Raw genomic sequence first — 22031 nt, 5'->3', positions numbered from 1 at the left:
AAGATGAGGTAGACAACCTCGCCAAAAGCATCATCTCCGGCACTGTTCCCGACAAGCATGTCATGAAGATCATCAAGTGCGGAACTGCAAAGGAGATGTGGGATATTCTGGAAAGAATGTGCGTTGGTTCCGAGGAAATCAAGGAGAATAAGCTATCGATAGCTTGCCAGAAGTTCGACTCCTTCCTCATGCTCAAGAATGAATCTGTCGAGGAAATGGAACAAAGATTCAATCTCATCTTGAATGAAGTTCAATCCATTTCCAAAGACAAATACACTCAACGAGAAATCAACCTGAAGATTCTTCGAGCACTGCCACGCGGAGAATGGCAGATCTACTCAGTCGCTCATCAACATAAGCCAGGATTCAGTCAGCTCCCGACAAACAAGCTTTTCTCCGATCTCATGGAAAATGAGTTCGACCTTCTGAGAAATCTTGGTAACAAGAAGGCTGGAGGATCAGACGAAGATGGTCCATCAACCTTAAGAGGAGTTGCACTGAAAGCCTCAACTAGAGAAGGCAAGAAGCAGATCAAGGAACCAACGGAACTCAACCCAGAGGACTTCTTCAGTCAATATGCCTTGTTGACTGAAAGATTCAACAAGATGGAGTCCAAGTTCTGGAAGTACAGAAGGTTCCACAAGCAGCACTACAAAGGAAAAGAAAGAGAAGGCAACTCCAGACATTCCACAGATCGAAGCGGAGAAAGGAAGTCAGCCGCTTACGACATCAAAGATATGGAATGCTTTGGATGTAGAAAGAAAGGGCACTTTGGACATGAATGCCCTGGTCTGACTCCAACTGAGCGCAGAGAACTGAAAGCTAAGAAAGATCGTAGCTTTTCGAAGAAGAAAGCGATGGTTGCTGACGATGCTGACTCTTCCAAGGACACATCAGAATCATCCGACTTCGACAGTTCCAGCTCAGATGATGAGAGCCGAGCCCTGATGGCCAATGAATCAGAAAGCGTGGCTGACAACAACTACGACAATGGAATGAATGGCTCAGAGGTAAACTCTCACTCTAAAACTCCATTTACTGATAACTTCCTGATGCTTTCAGGAGACCACTCAGAATCTGGAGATAGCTCATCCGATGAAACTGACGAGTTTGATCAGCTCATGACTGATCACTGTCAGCTGAGGAAAATGTTCGAAGATCTCCTCAAGCAGAATCAGAAAATGGACAAGGAGATCAATGATGAACGAGCTAAGAATCAGACAATCATCTACTTTTCGGATGAAACTTTGTCTTGATCAGCTAATCATGGAGAACAGCCGACTGGAAAAAGAGCTCAGAATCTCCAACTCAGAATGTGAAAGAGCATCTCATGAAATCAAGAGGCTCAATCACAAGCTGGAAGAAACAGTCAAGAACTGCATGATGCAGTCTCCCATGATGAGCAACTTTCCATCGAAAGGACTGGTCAACAGCATCGGAGGAAAGGTTGCAGCTGTCAAAGGAAAGGATATCATGATCATTTCAAAGGACGTTCCTTCTGAAATCTCAACCTTAGAAGAATCAAGAGATCATGATATGGATGAAGTTCGCAAGCGCAGACTGATGGCTAGATCAAATGTTCCACCTCCACGAAGCTTCAGACGAGCTAAGGAGGCCCCCAACCAAATCATTCTACTGAGAAGACTGGAAAGTAGATTTCAGTCAAAGATCAGGGAAGGAACATCAGGAGCCAAGAAGAATCTTCCTCATCAATCCAGGGGGAAGAAAAGCCACATCAGTCAGAAACTGACATCCTCAGTTCAGTTTCAGAAGGAACAACATCCATGGAGACCAAGCAATGCTGAGTCCAAACGAACTGAGAGCCAACCACGACAACTAGCTACTGGACGTCAGTCAAGTCTCCAAAAGTCTGCAAAGACTCAAGTATCTCAGGGAAGATACTTCGCCGAGCAAAGAAGACCTCAACCACTCATCATACAGAACTGCTACAAGAGTGGGGCCTTCAAAAGGATTTCTCAACAGAAGAATGCTCATGTGCCACCTGAAGCGCCAACGACGTCAATCGGACATTCAACAAAGCGCAAGAGATCAGCCAGACCAACTCTGAAGCAGATATGGGTTCCAAAGGGAACTCGAGCTAACATCGAAGGACCCAAAGCTTGATTGGGTGCCTGAAGCAACTCTTCCTTGCAATTCAATGTCAGGAAACACAAAAAGAAAGAAGAGGCCAAAGCTTCAATCAGAACGTGGTATCTGGACAGTGGCTGTTCTAAGCACATGATAGGCTACAAAGAATATCTTGTTGGATTTGTATACTGAAAGCAAGAACTTTATGCTTGTATACAATGATTCCTGTTTTCACTATTCTTATCTCCTATCTGATTGTGTTCATGATTGCATATGTATGTTCTTTATCTCTGTATAAGTAGATTATATGGTGTGTTGTAGATCACAGAAGACCATATAATTGGAATAACCTTAAGAGATATAATATGATCACAGTCAAAATAACTCTAGGACAAGTTATTGGTTTAGGCTGCAGTATAGATGGAAGTAGTTTGTCTTGGCTACTTGTCTATACTGGTACGTCATTACGTATTGATAGGACCACCGTTTGAGATGTATTCTTCTATCTGACTTAAGTGAAGAATCAAGATCTCGGTGACTGATAAATCTTAATACTAATAAGTATTCAGATATATATATTAATTCGTATATCACTTTGACTTACTATGGGTGAAAGTTATATACTAACTCGAGTACTCTGTATCTTGGGTGATAACGGTTAATATATGATATTTGATTATCTGTATTAGTACCCGTATCCGGTATAGGATAATGACATCCCCTTAAGGAGCTCAATAAGGTTTATTACGCTAAACCCTACAGGTTGATTAAGTTCAGGCGTAATAATAAAGTTTGAGTGGTACTACTTAAGGAATTATTAAGAGATTAATTAATTTAAGCTGTCAGAGCTCTAATTAATTAATGGATGTCGGATATTTTAAATACGGAGATTTAATAAGTCTAAATACAAGCCCCGACTCATCACCGGCAATAAAGGGGTAAGTCAGTATCGGTTCTCTAGTGGAATGAACTGATATTTATAAATTAATTATGGTCTGGGCTGACCATGAATAAATTAATTTATTTGAGGCCCATCTTTATTCCTTGTATCTGGTCCCTGGGCTGGCCCAATGTCTCCTAGCCCAAGAAGACAGAATTTTCGGCCCTCACATGTAAAGTGGCGCCTCCTCCTCTTTTCTGTATTATTAAATACAGCTGTCAGCTCTCAGGAAAATACACTGATAAAAATTAGAGTTTTTGAGAGCAGAGGGAGGCGCAGAAACGTGTATGGTCTGTCTGTCTTGGGAATTTCCATAGCTCGTTGTCCATCCAACGTTGGGAATTGAGCGGGATACAGTCGAGAAGATCAGAGCTGGAGTCAGATTCTTTCGATGCGATCATCAATAGTTTGTGCATCCGATTCTCAAGTAAGTTTTCCTAACACCTGTGTGCAGATGTTAAATTCATAGGAGCATATTAGGATTTAATCGTTGTATGATGAATTAATAATAATCCAAGAAACGATCATCGGGCAATCGAGTATTAATTCAATTTAATATTCCTTCAATTGGTATCAGAGCCCAGGATTAATTTCTTGGCTCTATTATTAATTTGTGTACGATTAATAATGTGCGTTGTTTTTACTGCTGTTGTTCTTCGTGATTCGTTGATTCGTGGAATACGTCGTTTGACGTTGTAATCGTTTTTCACCACGAGAAAATGGAGGAACGAAATGGGGATGACGATGAATCAACAACGAGGAACGGTGTTTGGTGAGACGGAGGCGCAACGGGCACGGAGCGAGCAAGGCCGCCGGCGCCGAGGGCCGCGCGCGCACGAGCGCTTGCGCGCTGTGCGTCGTGCGCCTGGGCAGGCGCCGTGCGCCCTTGCTGCTGCTGCTCGATGCGGGTCAAGGCGAGGCAGACCAGGGCGGGCTGGGCGAGCGACAGGAACTGCCGGCAGGGGCGGTGCGCGCCCGGGGCCGCGTCTGCGCGCTGCGCGCCCAGCGGGCGGCGCACTGCTGGAGCTGCTGCCGCCCGGGTTGCCGAGTGTTGCTGCTGGAGTCGGCAAGGGGCGAGGGCTGGGCATGCTCGGGCCGTGCGCGCGCGTGCCTGCTGGCTGCGTGCTGCGCGCCCAGCGCCGCACTGCTCGGCCGTCTGCCCGGGCCACTGCTGCGCACGCTGTTTGCCCACGCCGGGGACGGGCTGCTGCCGAGGCTGGTGCTGCCGGAGCCGAGCACGAGGAGGAGACCGGCGGCGGGGCAGCCGCCGCCGTGGACTGCTGTTGCTGGCTGGAGGCGGGCGGCGCCTAGGGTTTTCCAAACCCTAGGTGGCCGATTGCTTCTCAAAAGGCCCTAGGGGGCCCAAACCCTAATTCCAACGACGGGCTTGAAGTTTTCGGGCTGTTTTTAGTTTTTGGGCCTGTTTTTCTATTTATTCTGTAATAGAATAGATGTTGGGTTTCCACGAATGGGTCACGAAGAATTTTAATTCTTTTAATACTGTTCTTTGCATGTCGTGGTTGTTAATCCCTTATGCTCTTACCTGCTTTTGCACGTCTTTGCTTGTTAATATTTGTTTATTAATTGTGCTTAGACGAGCATGCTAGTAGGTTTACCGTTTTCTTAAGCATGTTTTAGAATTCTGCGAGCATGATTTACATGTTGCGTTCTAGAGAAGCATGTTTAGGTTTATGTGCTTGAGCATGAACAAACCTTTTGAAAGAAAAAAAAAGACTAAGCTGTTTAATAATTTTTATAGTAATTAAAAATTATTTTAGACCTCCACATGCGGTCTCTAGACAAAATGATTAGCAATATGAGTAAACGTCCACCCAACGTGGCTTACTTTATATTTGTTTTCATAAGTTTGTCAGAAGAGGTTTCTATTAAAAATATTTAAACCATTAAAGTAGTGGGAGTTATGCAGTAAACGTCCACCCAACGTGGCTTACTTGTGTAATTTTCACAAGTACTTTGGAGAATGGAATTAAATAAGATAACCAAGAAAATTAAATTGAAAGCGGCATGGTCCGAGTGAGTATGCTAATTTCGAGAATTTAATTTTCAATGTTAAAATGTGGTCATTGCTTAGATATCATATCAAGTACAATGTACAACTCCCAAAGGAGTCCCTTCTTGATGATGATATGGTCTAGTTAAGGTGCCAACTATTAATTTCCTTTGTCAAAAGGTTAAGTTGACATGGATGGAAATTAAATGACTAGGTAAATAGTCTGGTTAAGGAGTTCGTGTGTAAACGTCCACCCAACGTGGCTTGCACATGGGATTCTTTGAGCCGTTGGAGGTTTCATTAATATTATTTTATCAAAAGGTTACAATATTATTGTTACGAACTATATGTTTTTCATGTTCTTACATGTTTATTTGTTTACTTTCAGATATGTCTATGTCTCCGATTATTAACATTCTAGCAAACAATCCTCTCATCGGTCCTAATTACACCGAATGGAAACGCCATATTATGTACATACTTGACGCTGATGAGCACAGTTTTGTGCTTACCACTCCACGTCCCGCGGCCTTAACTGATGAGTCGACTGATGCGGAACGTGAGGCGCATAAGAGGTGGCACAAGTCGAATAATATGGCCAAGTGCTATATTATGATGACTATGTCGCAAAATTTGCAACTCCAGCATCAGGTCATGGATGACGCAAGCGACCATCATGTTAAACCTCAGCGAGGTTTATGGGAAGTCCGAGAGGTCTGCTCGCTTTAACTTGATGAGAGAAATCTTATCTTGTAGGATGAGCGAGGGCAGTCCTGTGCACGATCATGTCATGCATATGACAAATCTGTTTGACAGGCTTGATCTGCTAGGAGGGGGTATCGAAGGCGAAGCCAAGGTCGATATCATCCTCAATACTCTCCCCCAAAACTTTTGAGCACTTCCGTCTCAATGTCGTTATGAGCAAAGTCAACTACACTCTTAATGAGTTGTTGAATGCTCTAGTTGCGGCAGAGGGAGTGATGGGCCGTGGGAAAGAGGTCCTTGTTGCTGCCAAGGGATCTGCTTCTTCGTCGAAAGGCGGGAAAAAGAAGTGGAAAGGTCCAAAGGGCAAGCATGACCATGAGGCTAGTGGGAGCGGTAAAGCCAAAGCAGATGGCCCTACCGGCGGCGTGAAGAAGCCAACGGGCAAGGGAAGTGCTTCAAATGCGGCAAGGTTGGGCATTGGAAGAAAGATTGTCCAGTGCTCAAGGCAAAGGGACAAGGTACGTCACAAGTTTTAGTAACTGAAACATGTTTAGCTTCGTTTTCTACTCATTCGTGGGTAGTGGATACGGGGGCAACTGACCATGTTTGTTACACCTTGCAGGGCTTCAAGCCAACAAGGGAGCTAGCAAGTGATGAGATCACCATCTCCATGGGCAATGCGTCGAAGGTCGCAGCTGTTGCTATTGGAGATTTATCTTTATGTTTTGGTGATGACATTTTAGTTTTGAGAGATATTTTGTATGTGCCGGAGTTTCGGCGGAACATAATTTCTGTTTCAAAATTGTTTTTGAATGGATATTCTGTTATTTTTGATAGGGGTGTTTCTATCATGAGAGATAACAAGACTATTTGTTCTGGAATTTTGAACAACTCTCTCTATACTATTACATGTCCAATTAACAACTCTGTCCATGTTGCATCTACATCACAAATCCTTCCAAATCCGAATAAGAGGAAGTATTATTCTCATGAACAATATATACATACTTGGCACCTAAGATTAGGCCACATCAATCTAAATAGGATCCAAAGGCTCGTTTCAAATGGAATCTTGAAAGACTTTCAAGCGGTTCCATTTAGAACCTGCGAATCCTGTATAGAGGGAAAGATGACGGCAAGGTCTTTTAAGGCAAAGGGGAATAGGGCCTCGCATGTGTTAGAATTGGTTCACTCTGACTTGTGTGGACCAATGTCCACTAGAGCTCGTGGAGGGTATGAGTACTTCGTCACTTTCATTGACGATTACTCAAGATATGGGTATATTTACCTACTTCAACGCAAGTCTGAATGCTTTGAGAAATTCAAAGAATTCAAGGCAGAGGTGGAGAAGAGAACGGGTAAATCTATCAAGTCATTGCGGTCTGATCGCGGTGGCGAATACCTCGGGAACAAGTTTTTGCAATACTTGTCAGATTTTGGGATTACATCCCAATTGACTGCACCGGGTACTCCCCAACAGAACGGTGTAGCAGAGAGAAGAAACAGGACTCTTATGGAAATGGTACGATCTATGATGAGCTATGCATCATTGCCTATTTCGTTTTGGGGATATGCCTTGGAAACAACAGTTTATTTGCTGAATCGGGTACCGTCCAAATCAGTTCCTAAAACTCCTATTGAGTTATGGTCAGGGCGCAAGCCCAGCTTGAATCATATAAAGATATGGGGTTGTCCTGCATACGTGCTAGACAAGGAAGCGAAGAAATTGGAGCCGAGATGCGAACTAATGATGTTTATAGGATACCCTAAGAAAACGAAAGGTGGTTATTTTTATAATCCGAAGGATCAGAAAGTGGTTGTTAGCACCAACGCACGATTCTTGGAACACGATTATCTAGATAATCACAAGTCTAAGTCCGAGATTGTCCTTCAAGAAATCGAAGGCAATGGACAGGCGATTCCATTACCCCAGCCAAGTGTGCAAGTGAATGCACCACAAGACACTGCACGAACCATTGTCACAGCTGTACCACCACCGCTTCATCGTAGTGGGAGGGTTGTAGTTCAACCCGATCGATTTATGTTCTTGGGAGAATCTTCGGATCTTCTTCCTGTTGATGAACAAAAGGATGTCGACCCCAGATAACTATAGACAAGCGATGAAAGATCAAGATGCAGATTCTTGGTACGAAGCCATGGTTTCTGAAATAGAATCCATGGGTGCTATGGATGTATACGAGAAAACCGAACTACCAGATGACTTCTTAGCTATAGGTAGTAGGTGGGTATACAAGAGAAAGAGAGATTCGGATGGCGAAGTCGCAGCTTTTAAAGCTAGACTGGTGGCGAAAGGCTATACCCAGGAACAGGTATAGATTATGATGAGACCTTTTCGCCGGTTGCCATGCTCAAGTCTATCCGAATACTCCTTGCCATAGCAGCCCACATGAACCTTGAGATTTGGCAAATGGATGTCAAGACCGCTTTCCTAAACGGTTTCCTTGAAGAAGGAAGGGACATCTACATGCAGCAACCTGAAGGGTTTGTGAAGAAGGGCGAAGAGCATCTTGTATGGAAGCTTAAAAAGTCCATTTATGGACTTAAGCAAGCTTCAAGGTCATGGAACAAACGTTTTGACGAGGTTATTAAATCCTATGGATTTACTCGTTGTGAGAACGAAAGTTGCGTGTACCGTTTAGATGCCAATGGTGACGTGGTTTTCCTTGCACTTTATGTAGATGATATCCTCCTCATTGGCAACAATGTTGAGCTATTATCAGACATAAGAAGTGGTTATCCGAACAGTTTCAAATGAAGGACTTAGGAGATACAGCGTACATCATGGGGATCAAGGTCGTTCGTGATCGCCAGAAAAGGATGTTGAGCTTATCTCAAGCGTCTTACATTGATACTGTGATTGCTCGTTTTAGCATGCAAAATGCCAAGAAAGGCTTGCTACCTTTTAGACATGGCATTCCTTTGTCTAAGGACATGTGTCCTAAGACGCCTAGTGAGGTTGAGGAGATGAGGAAGATACCCTATGCTTCCGCCGTAGGTAGCCTCATGTATGCGATGCTATGCACGAGATCTGATATTTGCTATGTCGTTGGCATGGTTGCAAGATATCAGTCGAACCCTGGACCAGGACACTGGACTGCGGTAAAGCATATTCTCAAGTACCTGAAGCGGACTCGAGATTATAGGCTAGTTTACCAGTCAGACAGTCTATTTCCTTTGGGTTACACCGATTCGGATTTCCAGGCTGACCGGGATAAGAAGAGATCTACCTCTGGTTATGTGTTTACCTTGGGAGGTGGAGCCGTATCATGGCGGAGTGCAAAGCAGAAGTGCATTGCAGACTCCACCATGGAAGCCGAATATGTAGCTGCTTCGGAAGCTGCTAAGGAGGCTGTATGGTTCCGGAACTACCTCTTGGATCTAGGAGTGGTCCCTAATTTGCTTAAGAGTATCATAATTTATTGTGATAACTCGGGTGCAGTGGCAAATTCTAAGGAACCCAGGAGCCACAAGGCGTCAAAACACATAGAGAGAAAGTACCATATCATACGAGAAATCGTAAACATAGGAGATGTGCTAGTAGAAAAGATTAATACATTGGAGAACCTAGCTGATCCTTCACGAAAAGCTTACCGCAAAAGACCTATGAGAAGCATGCTCGAGGGATGGGATTGCGGTTGATGCCACCCACTTAGAGAAAAACTTTCAGTATAAGTGGGAGAGATGAAGTGAAGTTTTTGTAATAGCTAGTATTTAGACACATTGTATACTAAAAGTTTTGCTTTAGTATAAGTGGGAGATTGTTGGATTGTATACTGAAAGCAAGAACTTTATGCTTGTATACAATGATTCCTGTTTTCACTATTCTTATCTCCTATCTGATTGTGTTCATGATTGCATATGTATGTTCTTTATCTCTGTATAAGTAGATTATATGGTGTGTTGTAGATCACAGAAGACCATATAATTGGAATAACCTTAAGAGATATAATATGATCACAGCCAAATAACTCGAGGACAAGTTATTGGTTTAGGCTGCAGTATAGATGGAAGTAGTTTGTCTTGGCTACTTGTCTATACTGGTACGTCATTGCGTATTGATAGGACCACAGTTTGAGATGTATTCTTCTATCTGACTTAAGTGAAGAATCAAGATCTCGGTGACTGATAAATCTTAATACTAATAAGTATTCAGATATATATATTAATTCGTATATCACTTTGACTTACTATGGTGTGAAAGTTATATACTAACTCGAGTACTCTGTATCTTGGGTGATAGCGGTTAATATATGATATTTGATTATCTGTATTAGTACCCGTATCCGGTATAGGATAATGACATCCCCTTAAGGAGCTCAATAAGGTTTATTACGCTAAACCCTGCAGGTGATTAAGTTCAGGCGTAATAATAAAGTTTGAGTGGTACTACTTAAGGAATTATTAAGAGATTAATTAATTTAAGCTGTCAGAGCTCTAATTAATTAATGGATGTCGGATATTTTAAATACGGAGATTTAATAAGTCTAAATACAAGCCCCGACTCATCACCGGCAATAAAGTGGTAAGTCAGTATCGGTCTCTAGTGGAATGAACTGATATTTATAATTAATTATGGTCTGGGCTGACCATGATAAATTAATTTATTTGAGGCCCATCTTTATTCCTTGTATCTGGTCCCTGGGCTGGCCCAATGTCTCCTAGCCCAAGAAGACAGAATTTTCGGCCCTCACATAAGTGGCGCCTCCTCCTCTTTTCTGTATTATTAAATACAGCTGTCAGCTCTCAGGAAAATACACTGATAAAAATTAGGGTTTTGAGAGCAGAGGGGGCGCAGAAAGTAACGTGATGGCTTTCTGTCTTGGGATTTCCATAGCTCGTTGTCCATCCAACGTTGGGAATTGAGCGGGATACAGTCGAGAAGATCAGAGCTGGAGTCTGATCATTCGACGCGATCATCAATATTGTGCATCCGATTCTCAAGTAAGTTTTCCTAACACCTGTGTGCAGCTGTTAAATTCATAGGAGCATGTTAGGATTAATCGTTGTATGATGAATTAATAATAATCCAAGAAACGATCATCGGGCAATCGAGTATTAATTCAATTTAATATTCCTTCATATCTATCTCAGTATGTTGAGAAAGCTGGATCCAAAGTTTGCATTCGGAGACAACTCAATCGGAGAAACAAAAGGCTACGTGTGCTCAACATGGGTAACGCCAGTATCAGTAATGTTAGCTTTGTTTCTGGTCTTAAACATAATCTGTTGTCTGTGAGTTCAATTTTGTGAACAGTGGTTTCACAGTGAAGATCAAGAAGGATGAATTCACTGTTAGAAACAATCAAAAAAGGTGGATTCTGAAAGGATTCAGACAGGGAAGTCTCTACGTCGTTTCTTGGGAAGACTAGCCCACCAGAAACGTGCCTCATCAGCAAGAGCAAGCTCGGAGCTCAATTGGCTATGGCACAAGAGACTCACCATCTCACTTCAAGACGATCAACAAACTTGCTAAACATCAACTGGTAGCCAGGCCTTCCCTTCTATTGCGTTCCAGAAGAAGCAAGAATGTGAAGCATGCCTCAGAGGCAAGCAGACGCGGACATCTTCAAGTCAAAATCAGACACTCCTCTGAAAGGATTCATGCACTCTACTTCACATGGATATATTTGAGATTGGCCCCGATCACTCCAAGAAGCTACAACGGTAGGAAGTAGATCACTGGAGGTATCTTCTTGGGGTTATCTTTCCTCTTCAAGAAGAAAGAGACACTGGAGGAACTCAGCCAAAGTCATGCCTGAAGAAGACTAAGCGTTGAAAAGGAAAGTCCAACATCATCAGCATCAGATCAGATCGTGGGACTGAAGTTCCCTCAATACTGTCATTAGTAAGTATTGTGAATGAACCAAGGAATCAGTCATCAAACTTCTGGCAGCCAGAACTCCATCAGCAGAACGGAGTTGCAGGAAAGCAAAAAACCCGGTCTCTAAGGAAGCAGCAAGGACGATGTTAGCCGAGTCAAAAACTCCCCTTGAAGTTTTGGGGCCGAAGCAGTCAACAATGCATGCTACACGCAGAATCGCTCCTTCCTCACATCAGAGACATGGAAGAACTCATGCGAGTATGGAAGAACAGAAAGCCATCGATTGCCTACTTTCATGCTTTTTGGTTCTAAGTGTTCATTACACAACAATGATACAGAAGAGGTTGAACACTTTCGATAGCAAGGCTGATCCAGGAGTCTTCCTTGGATACTCTGGAACAGAACGTTCAAGCAAAGCCTATCGAGTGTTTAATACTCAAACTCTTTGTGTGAAGAAACACCTCATGTGATCTTTGATGAGTCTACAGATGGGTTTCAGGGAACAAGAAGCTGAAAAGTGTGTTCAAAACACTGAAGGTTCCAGAGCTGAAATCCACAACACTGAGCCCACTACTATCTTGATATGGGGACCAGGCAAAGATGAAGATACTGAGATGCTTCAGTATCAGAAGATCAACCGAAGGTCTGAAGTTCAGACTGGAGCCAATGCAGACGGCATCAGTCAAGGGGGAACTCCAGTTGCTGAAGTTAGAGTTGAACGCGCAGAAACCGCCCCAGCTCAACTCACCCCTGCTCCAGAAGGTGCTCAACCCCCAGAACCATTCTGACCGAAGAAAGCCCCACCTTCACATGAAGAGATCAAGAAGTATCGAAGATGGTTTGAACTCCACTCAAAGGAGAACATCATTGGAGAACCATCAGATGGCGTCAAGACTCGGAGATCAATGTGCCAACCTCGTCTTCGACATCAATCAGAACTGCATCAATGAAGATAAGAATTTCAGTTGTTTCTTATCAACTACAGAGCCCAAGGATATTGAAGAAGCTCTGAAGTCTACTCAGTGGGTCATCGCAATGCCTAGAAGAACTCATGAATTCAACCGGAATTCAGTTTGGGAGCTTGTGGATCGACCAGACGATGCAAAGGTGATTGGCTTGAAATGGATTTTCAAGAACAAGAAAGACGAAGAAGGAAACGTTGTGAGAAACAAAGCAAGGCTAGTGGCTAAAGGATACAGTCAAGAAGAAGGAATCGACTACGACGAGACGTTCGCCCCAGTTGCCAGATTGGAAGCAGTCAGACTCTTCTTAGCCTTCGCAGCTCACAAAGGTTTCAAGGTACACCAAATGGATGTCAAGTGTGCATTTCTCAATGGAGTGCTCACAGATGAAGTCTATGTAGAACAACCTCCAGGGTTTGAGGTTGCTGGACCAGAAAAGGTGTACAAGCTGAAGAAAGCGCTCTATGGGTTGACGCAAGCACCAAGAGCGTGGTATGATACTCTCTCGGAGTATCTGGTTGAACAAGGCTTCAAAAAGGGATCTGTGGACAGAACTCTGTTCACTCTCAAAGAATGAGAAGATCTCTTGCTTGTTCAGATTTATGTCGATGACATAATCTTCGGATCCAAATCCGAACGCATGTGCAAGAAGTTTGCTGACATCATGACCAACAAATTTCAAATGTCCATGATGGGAGAAATGAATTTCTTTCTCGGATTGCAAGTCAAGCAGACCAACGAAGGAATACTGATCAGCCAGTCCAAGTATGCCAAGGAACTGATAGCTACGTTCGGTATTCAGCACATGAAGTCAGTCAAGATCCCAATGAACACAAACTGGAAAGTTGATCCAGATTCAGAAGGAAACTCTGTCTCTTCGAAGAAGTACAGAGAAATCATTGGATCTTTGCTGTATTTGACTGCGAGCAGACCAGATATCGCATTTGCAGTCGGGGTATGTGCAAGATATCAATCAGATCCTAAGGAAGCTCATTTGGATGCAGCAAAGCGGATTCTGAGATATCTAAAAGGCACGCCCAATTTAGGATTGTGGTATTCAGCAGACGACGACATCAAGCTCACCGGATATTCAGATTCAAACTTCGATGGATGCAAGCTTGATCGCAAATCAACCTCCGGAACATGTCAATTCCTAGGCAACAAGCTCATTTCTTGGTTTTCAAAGAAGCAGACTTCAGTCGCCACCTCTACAACTGAAGCTGAATATGTTGCTGCCGGAAGCTGCTGCTCACAAATCCTGTGGTTAGTCCATCAACTAAAGGACTATGGGATCGACGAAAAGGAAGTTCCTATCTATTGCGACAACTCCAGTGCTATTGCAATCTCCCAGAATCCAGTTCACCACACCAGAGTAAAGCATATTGAAATTCGACATCACTTCATTCGTGATCATGTCGAAAAGAAGAATGTCTCTGTGGAATGGATTCCCACTGCTATTCAGAGAGCGGACCTGCTGACCAAGGCTCTTCCAGAAGAGAGGTTCAATGATCTATGTGCAAAGATCGGCCTCATCAACCCTGAAGAGTGATGCTGTGTTTGAAGATCTTCTCAAACAGTCATGCTGACTGGTGGTCAACCAATTGATGATTCAACGATCGCCAACATGGAATGCAATGAAGTCTGAACGCTCATCTGAAGAAGAAGTCATCCTGATGAAAACAACCAGGATCAAGTGGTATCAACTGACTACGATGTTCAGTTGATCAGTAGGTATTTTAAATGCTTGCTCTTTCAAAATCAGTTATTTCAGTTAAGAGCTTTAAGTTTTTAGTTCAAAATCTTATCTCTAACTGATCAGTTTCTTTCAAAAATAAAAAAACTTTAACTGATTGTTGGAAATTGTTGGAAAATGGAATATCCGAGAAGGACAAGATTTTTATAAAGTGAAAATCTGTTTTGATTAAACTTGTCCTGATCTTATTGCCAAAAATCTTTCCAACCTTTTTGCCTCTGCAATAAAATTTCTTGAAAAGCTCATTGACATGACAGAATGTTATGATGCCTTTCAACTTTTTGAAGACGCAGTCCCTCGCAGTGACGGCGGACGCGAATTTTCTCTTCAATTGCATTTTAGGCACAGTTTTCGAAAAACCTTTCATCTTCTTACATGGTTCAAATCTTGTCTATTTATACCATGCTGTCTTCACAATTTTTCTGCATCAACTAACAACTCTCCACAGCCTTGACTGTGAGAAAAATTTTCAATCTTTCCAAAAGTTGCAAAGAAAAATTGTTCCGACTAAAGGAGAAATCTATGACTGCAAAGTCATGGAGTGGAAGAATGACGCTCACATACCTGGTCTTCACCGGACCCTTCCACTGGATCTCAACGTCTCTCCGGCGTCAAAGTTTGCTCTGCCCTCACTTGTATCCAGCGAAGCGAGTGTCTTCCATTCTCATGCATGGCGCCAAGAAGCTTTATCGCTTCTGGAGGAGATATTCCTTATCGCATATGTTGCGCTCCTCCCTGGCTTGCAACACACAACGGGACCTCTCTCGTTGTTGGCCAGCATCTTCAGCCGCACCTGGTCTATTCTTCACAGACCCAGGGTCGGCGAATCGACGGTGTTAGTCTTCTCAGCTGCCACCGCTTCGATTCTTCCTTCTCACGTCCATTCTTCTCTCCTTTCCTTCTTTCCAATTCACGAACCTGATCTTCACCTCATAAGGCAGCCCTCTCCTTCTTCCAAGGCAGCCTTCTTCTTTCTTCCGCCTTCTACACTTTCTTGACCTACTCCACTTCTCCGTCTCCTCATCTCCTCACCTCCCCACTGGCGTTCTCCTCTTCTGTTTATCCGGACTCACTCTGTTCTCAAATCTTCTCACGAGCTTCTGAGACTAGGAGTTGGGTACCGTCTGATCATAGCCTCCATCGTCGGCTCTCTTTTTTATGTTGCCAAAAAGGGGGGAAAGTCAGAAGTCAGAGAGAAACCTTATCTTGAGGTTGCTCCTGTCCTCTAACTCTTGACTGATGATGGAACAGCAAAGGATCACCAGAAGTTGTAAGGATGACGTTTCAGAAGAGACCTCAATTCAATGGAACACAAGTGAGAGTGGAACAAGCTTAGGAACATGAAGACACGAAGACAGAAGATGAAGATCAAGAAGTTCAAGGCGCAGTCAAGCAGACTGCTGGAGTCCATGGGTTTCCCATGTTGTTTTTGTTTTTCTTTTTACTCCAATGTAAGTCTTGCTCTGTACCTCGACTGATGACTTATCAGTCTTCTTTAATGAAATGAACTTCTTATTGATCTCAACCTGAAGACAATGACTCTTTGTCCAGGCTCTGATTATGGTTTTTCTGTCTTCCTTTTGTTCTGTTTTAGAACTGTTTTCGTTCTTACTCTAAGTACAAGTTTTTAGGTTCTATTGTTAAGGGGGAACTGTTTTCACCCCATGTTTAGAACTTGTACTGTGAGTTCAGTCTTTTTACTGTCTAGAACTGCTGTGTGGTTTTGGCATCATCAAAAAGGGGTAAATTGTTGGGAACCTTGTAGAATATCCTAACCCTTGTTTTGATGATACCAAAATTCATAGGACTTATATGTAATAGACTAGAATCGTTTAGAACTCAAGTGTTAGAGTTCGTTTCTAGTTTAGTTGCGGTGTCGAAGACTGAAGACTGAAGACTGAAGACTGCAGATACCAACTGAAGTATCAGTTGAAGAATCAGTTGAAGACTGATTATTTAATGCGCGCAAAGGACTGATACTAAAGTCAAGTATCAGTTGAACATTCCTCCTAGGACTGATCTTCCAACGTTCAGAGGAAGCCACGTACGCACAAGTACAACCGCATTAAATGCAAAGATCTCAGAATATCTTATCTCTGCAGAGGTCATTCCTATCTGGTGGTTACTTTTCAGAGATGTCACATCTCCTGTCCATCAAAGAGAGCCGTTTCCACACAGACAAGGAACCTCGAAGATTGAAGCCTCAGCCCAAATTCAAATTGCTCTCTAACGGAAGAAATCTTGAGGACGATTTACGCCAACGGATCTATTCAAGAGTTCTCCTACAAATAGCGCTCGAGGATCACTTCAACCTTCACCGATTCAACGACATAAGCTGAAGCTCTGCTAAAATTTCTACTCAGCCTAAAGCTTAACCGCCCCAAAGCTTGAATCGAATAAGAGAATTCCAAAGCCAAAATCAGTCACTGCTGATTACATACATTCTCTTAGACCCTAGGCATATATCTGTTTACCCAGAAGCCAAAGGTCAAACTTGCTTCAAAGAACTTTTTCTTTGTAAGTATAGTTGGCACTCGTTCAAACCTCCTCCCCATAAGAGTGTTTGAGTGGTTCGGAGTTCAGGAAGGTACTCTGAACTCTGAGTGAAAAGTCTAAGCACGAGGTGTGCTTAGCAGGGAAATCCTACGCGAGGTGTGTGGGTGTTGAATAAGGGTTTTCTTCAGTTTACGGTTGTGTGCACCAGGCAAGCACACGGGTACGGTTTGCAGTGCACCAGTGAAGCACTTGCGGAGTGGATTGTTGGTCTGATCAACCAACCGTGGATGTAGGAAAGGGTTTTTCCGAACCACGTAAAAGTCTCTGTGTTATTTACAGCTTTCAGTTTTACATTCTTACTTGTGCTATTTCAATTGATAAAACTGAACACTGAATAACAGCAAAGAGAAATCTTAATCCAACAACCTGCTCCACCGAGGCTATTACGAAACTAAGTTTAATTTCCGCTGCGTATGATATCAATCTGACTGAACTATCCTCTGATAGTAAGGAAGAGTGATATCATCTCTATCTTTGCAAACACGACTGAAGCCCTTACTTGGATCAGTTAAGTTCCAGTAACTTAACTGATAACTCATTACTGAAGAGCTTTCAGTATCAGTCGTCAACCCTGTTGGTCAAAACTGATTTCAGTAAAACAGGAGTCCTTGTTTGCGTGCAAAGTTTCGTTTTGATCTCTGACTGAGATCCCTCTGATTGAGGTCAGAAGATTGAGTCAAAAATAGCCTATAGGTGTATTTCCCCCCCCCCCCCCCATACACCTATTCGAGACCCTCAGGACCTAACACATCATATATCTCATTATACACACATAGATTCCCTTATATCATGCAAACTAAACTCTAACAAAACTCACGTATCAATGTAGACTCTTAATAAAAGCATGACAAACGTTCACATAATGGTCATAAAGCAATTAGACCTCATTATATCATTCATCAACTTCTCAAAATATGAAAACTCAAAACTCATATAAACTAAACTAAGTCAAAATTTGATTTAACCAATAATTGACCTAACCAAACATAATTAGACACAAATACCATGCTCAAATTCATATATCCTAAGCCAAATCACTTAATAAACACATAGGCAAGAAAGTCCTAATTTTTATTAAACTAAACTCTTTGAAATTTTTATAAACACACATGAATCTTTAATCTAATCATAGATCTATCAATTTTAACCATTTAAACTCACATATAAACCATCAATTTACAATTTAGGGCATAGATACACATATCCCTAATTTTATTAAACTAACTCACATAAAATTCATCAATTATCATCATATACTCAATCTACTCCATCAATCATCATCATAGACATCTCATAAACTCATTCTCATCATCAATTCATCACTTAAAACATCAACTCACAAATTCCCAAATTTTGGGTAAACTAAACTCATCCAACTTTCACATCTCAAGGCATAGCCTTTCACAACACACATCAATCATCACCAAACATCACATAGATCTCATTTTTCACCCCAAATCAAGGAAAGAAAAAGAAAATTTTTTGAAGGGTACAAACCCAAAATTTTCAAAAATTTCAAGAACAAGGGAGGGGGTGATTTCTTGCTTCAATCTTCCAAAAATACTCACAAACAACATCATACAAGCTTGATCTATGGATTTAAAGATCACTTACCCAAACTTACACCAAATATCAAACTTTCTCTTTCTAGCTTTGAAACCAATCTTCAAGGATCTTCTTGGATACAAGTAGATAGGAGGTGTTTAGGTAAGATTTTGAAGGTGATTTATGTGTTTGGCATAATTTTGTGAAGCTTCGAAGGTTTCATTAATGGTTGACAATGGTGGAAAGTGAGAGATGAGGGAGAGAGCCGAAAATGGGGGAGTGAGGAGTGAGAGAGAGATTTTGCTAGATATGAATTGATTTGGAAAATCTTAGAGGATATTAGCAAGATCTTAGGAAATATTTGCAATTAATGATTTGTTCTCTCTCTAATCTCTACACTCTCAATTTAATCCACTTGGCAAATGGGTATTTAGGCACATGCTCAAAGGAAATAAAATAATCATGTGTGAGAGTAATAATTGAATAATGATATTAATAATCATGATAATGTTACTCAATAATAAAATGTTATAGCATAATTATTCATGTGACCAAATTAAAATAAATATGGCACTAATATTAGTGCACTCACTCAATTATAATATTCCTCATCATAGGAAAAATAATTTAAAAATATTTTCTTGGAATTTTTTTTTCCATAAACCGACATTCTTTGATTTCTCGGTAAAAAAAAAAAATAAACTGCACTTGCTTTGGAAACTTAATTAAAATTCCAAGTGCTAAAGTCCTCAAATAAAAATCATAATAACTTGCTCATAAAAGCACTCATAACGAAGTCACGTAAATTCACATAATATCCCATCAAAGCAGTCGGCAAACACAGACAAACTAAACGTCTCTCTGACCGACTCTTTTCATCAAGGGGTTCTCACTCTTTCTTTGTCGACTCTATTTCAAACTCATTATTCCTATTTTCTTAATAGGACAGTCACTCTCTGATAACTCGATATCCGGTAATTCTATTCCCGGTAGTCGGAAATAAAATAAAATCTCAACTCAATTCAATCAACATCTCTATCTCAACTCATTTCTCAAATCTCATCACTCTAACTCCATCATTGGTTTGTCCACTCGTAATTCTATTTAAAAGACAATCTGTCTTATCTGCTCAAAAAAAATCTCACATCTCAACATCTCAGTACTCTCAATAGTGTTAAGACACTATCTCACAACATAAGGAAAAGTACGGGGTGTTACATAATTGGTAAGGGATATCGAAGAGATTTGGTGGAGAAGGCTGGGCCGGCGACGAGGGTAAGAGAAATCGAAGAGATTTGGTGATTTGGTGGTAATCGAGTGTGAGGAAGAAGGTGATTTGGTGATTTGGGTGAAATTAATTTTAGAAAGAAAGGTTTGAGATTTGGAGCGAAAAGGTGACTGGAGGGTTATATTTATTTTTTAGAAGAATAACTTTGTTTTTAAAAATTAAAATAAAAACTCATAGATAACAGTAGGGAATAACGGTTACAATTACCGTTATTTATAACGCTCATACAAAACGGTATTCTTAACGCTGAAACAACCGTTGTTGAATACATGCTCATACATAACGATTGGGTTAACAGTTCAGTAGCACTGTTATATACACCCTCCGTCCCATTGATCTTGTCCCGTATTCATTTTTTGTTTGTCCCATTGATCTTGTCTCATTTCTATAAATAACACTCATACTCTATCACTTTATCACTTTCTCTCTTCTACTTTATCACATTCTCTCTCATTCTCTCTCTTACTTTATCTACACACTTAACACTACTAATACTCTCCTTAATAACCGTGGAAACTAAATGGGACAAGCCCAATGAGACGGATGGAGTATATCGTAAATAGTTATTACGTAACGTTTAATTGTAATAACGTTTAATTTGATACTGTTATAAATACATTTAGATAACAGTACATACATAACAGATGTCCAAAATTGTTATGTATATTTAAAAGTGCACTCAAACCGTTATGTATGAACCGTTATCCCTATTTTAATTTTTAGTAATGTTTTTTTAAAAGGAAATAGATAATCATAGTTCAAATTTAAATAATTAGCAATATCCAAAAGTAAGAACAATTTTTTTTTGAAACCCAGTGAGAACAAATCTTAAAAGTTCGAATATGTAATTCTAAAAAAAAAACAATATTCAAAATCAACAAAATACTAAAAAAAAATATAAAAAAAATCAATATTTAAAAATAAGGACGGAAAATTCCTAAAACAGAAGAGATTGAGGGTAAATGCAAAACAAATTGTTGTTTACCGACGAGGTATGGAAAATTATAACAATCAACACTTTATTATACAAAACTTGAAATGTTATACAGTCATAGTAACATACCCAACCTCAAAACAAAAAACATCCATTTTGGCAACAAGGAAAAAGAAGAAGAAAAAAACACACATGCAACGGTTGATGGAAGATGGTCTCAGAGCTCTTTCTTGGTGGCCGCGGGCTTCACAACATCCTTCTCCTCCTTGTCTGCAGAGCCAATGGTTATGATCTTGGGCTCCTTTTTGGCCTCCTGCTCCTTCACCTTTGGCACACTGATCCTCAACACTCCATCCTCCAACCGGGCGCTCACCTTCTCCATGTCCGCATTTGCCGGCATCCTGAACTGCCGCCAGAACTTCCCCGCCGTCCGCTCCACCCTGTGCCACCGCTCGCCCTCCGCCTCCTCCTCCGTCCTCCGCTCCCCACTCACGCGGAGCACGCGGTTCTCCTCCACCTCGATCTTGATGTCCTCCCTCCTCATGCCGGGGATGTCGAGGGAGATCTGGTGCTCGCCCGCCGTTTCCTTCCAGTCCGCCCGCGCCAGCGCCACCGAACTCTCGTCCACGGCGGCCCTGGCCGCGGCCAGCGGCGACTGCTCCAGGATCTTGAAGGGGTCGTCGGGGGGTAGCATCAGGTCCCATAGGGAGCGCGGGGAGTAGGGCACCAGTGCGGTGGTTACGGGCGGCAGGAGAAGCGCCGCCGCGGTGAACAAGGCTATTGCGAGGTTTGCTCTCTCCATTGATGATAGGCGTGGTGTTGCTAGATACAATGCTGATGCTATATGCTGAGTGAGGGAAGGAATTTATAGGTGATGCGTACGTGGTTCTAGAGTTGTGGGGAGAGCGTACATTGTTCTAGAGAGAAGTTGGGGGATTCTGGAAAGTTTGAGAAATGAATTTTTATGATATTTCAAATTTTAGATGATTTTATCTTTTAACCTTTTTTTTTTTGGTTCCCACCGGCCTTTCTTTCTTCTTTAATTAAAGAAAATATTAATCATAAAAACAAAAACTGAAAATATCAATCTATTTTTAGGTAAATATATTTATATAATAAAATATATTTTTAAAAATAATTACAAAAAATTAAAATAAAAACTAACACTACCCCAAATATTGTCGCCTCCTCCCCATTTCTCTCCAACGCGGCCACTCCACTCTCCAATTCCCCAATTCCCCCTATTGTGCGTTGTGGCAACTACACCCGCCATCGCCGGCACCACCACCAACAACTTCGTCCGTCTATCTCCCTGTTACTCTCTCTATTTTTCTCGCCCCTTTTCTTTTCGAATTTTATTATTGTCGTTGCTCCATCATGGATATGAGAATCTCTTTCCTTGTGTGT

General features: G+C 41.7%; 1 protein-coding gene and 1 long non-coding RNA gene across 2 annotated transcripts; one reads left to right on the top strand and one right to left on the bottom strand.

Annotated features, from left to right (window-relative positions):
* Window positions 1-6192: 6192 nt before the first annotated feature.
* LOC131023669 (uncharacterized) lies at window positions 6193-6580 on the top strand. Its single transcript, XR_009101466.1, has 2 exons — window positions 6193-6262; window positions 6367-6580. It is a non-coding gene; the product is annotated as an uncharacterized LOC131023669 (long non-coding RNA).
* Window positions 6581-20692: 14112 nt separating this feature from the next.
* Window positions 20693-21581, bottom strand: LOC131023668 (21.9 kDa heat shock protein-like). Its single transcript, XM_057953213.1, has one exon. It carries the CDS (start codon window positions 21424-21426, stop codon window positions 20842-20844), a length of 585 nt encoding a protein of 194 aa, XP_057809196.1. The 5' UTR covers window positions 21427-21581; the 3' UTR covers window positions 20693-20841.
* Window positions 21582-22031: the final 450 nt, after the last annotated feature.

The sequence above is a fragment of the Salvia miltiorrhiza genome, chromosome 4 (assembly GCF_028751815.1).
Source record: "Salvia miltiorrhiza cultivar Shanhuang (shh) chromosome 4, IMPLAD_Smil_shh, whole genome shotgun sequence".
NCBI lineage: Eukaryota > Viridiplantae > Streptophyta > Magnoliopsida > Lamiales > Lamiaceae > Salvia > Salvia miltiorrhiza.
The sequence above is the reverse complement of the archived record's forward strand: the minus strand, read 5'-3'. Positions and strand labels throughout refer to the sequence as shown.

Coding starts and splice junctions, on each gene's coding strand:
- LOC131023668 (XM_057953213.1), bottom strand. CDS start 21,426: ATGGAGAGAGCAAACCTCGCAATAGCCTTGTTCACCGCGGCGGCGCTT.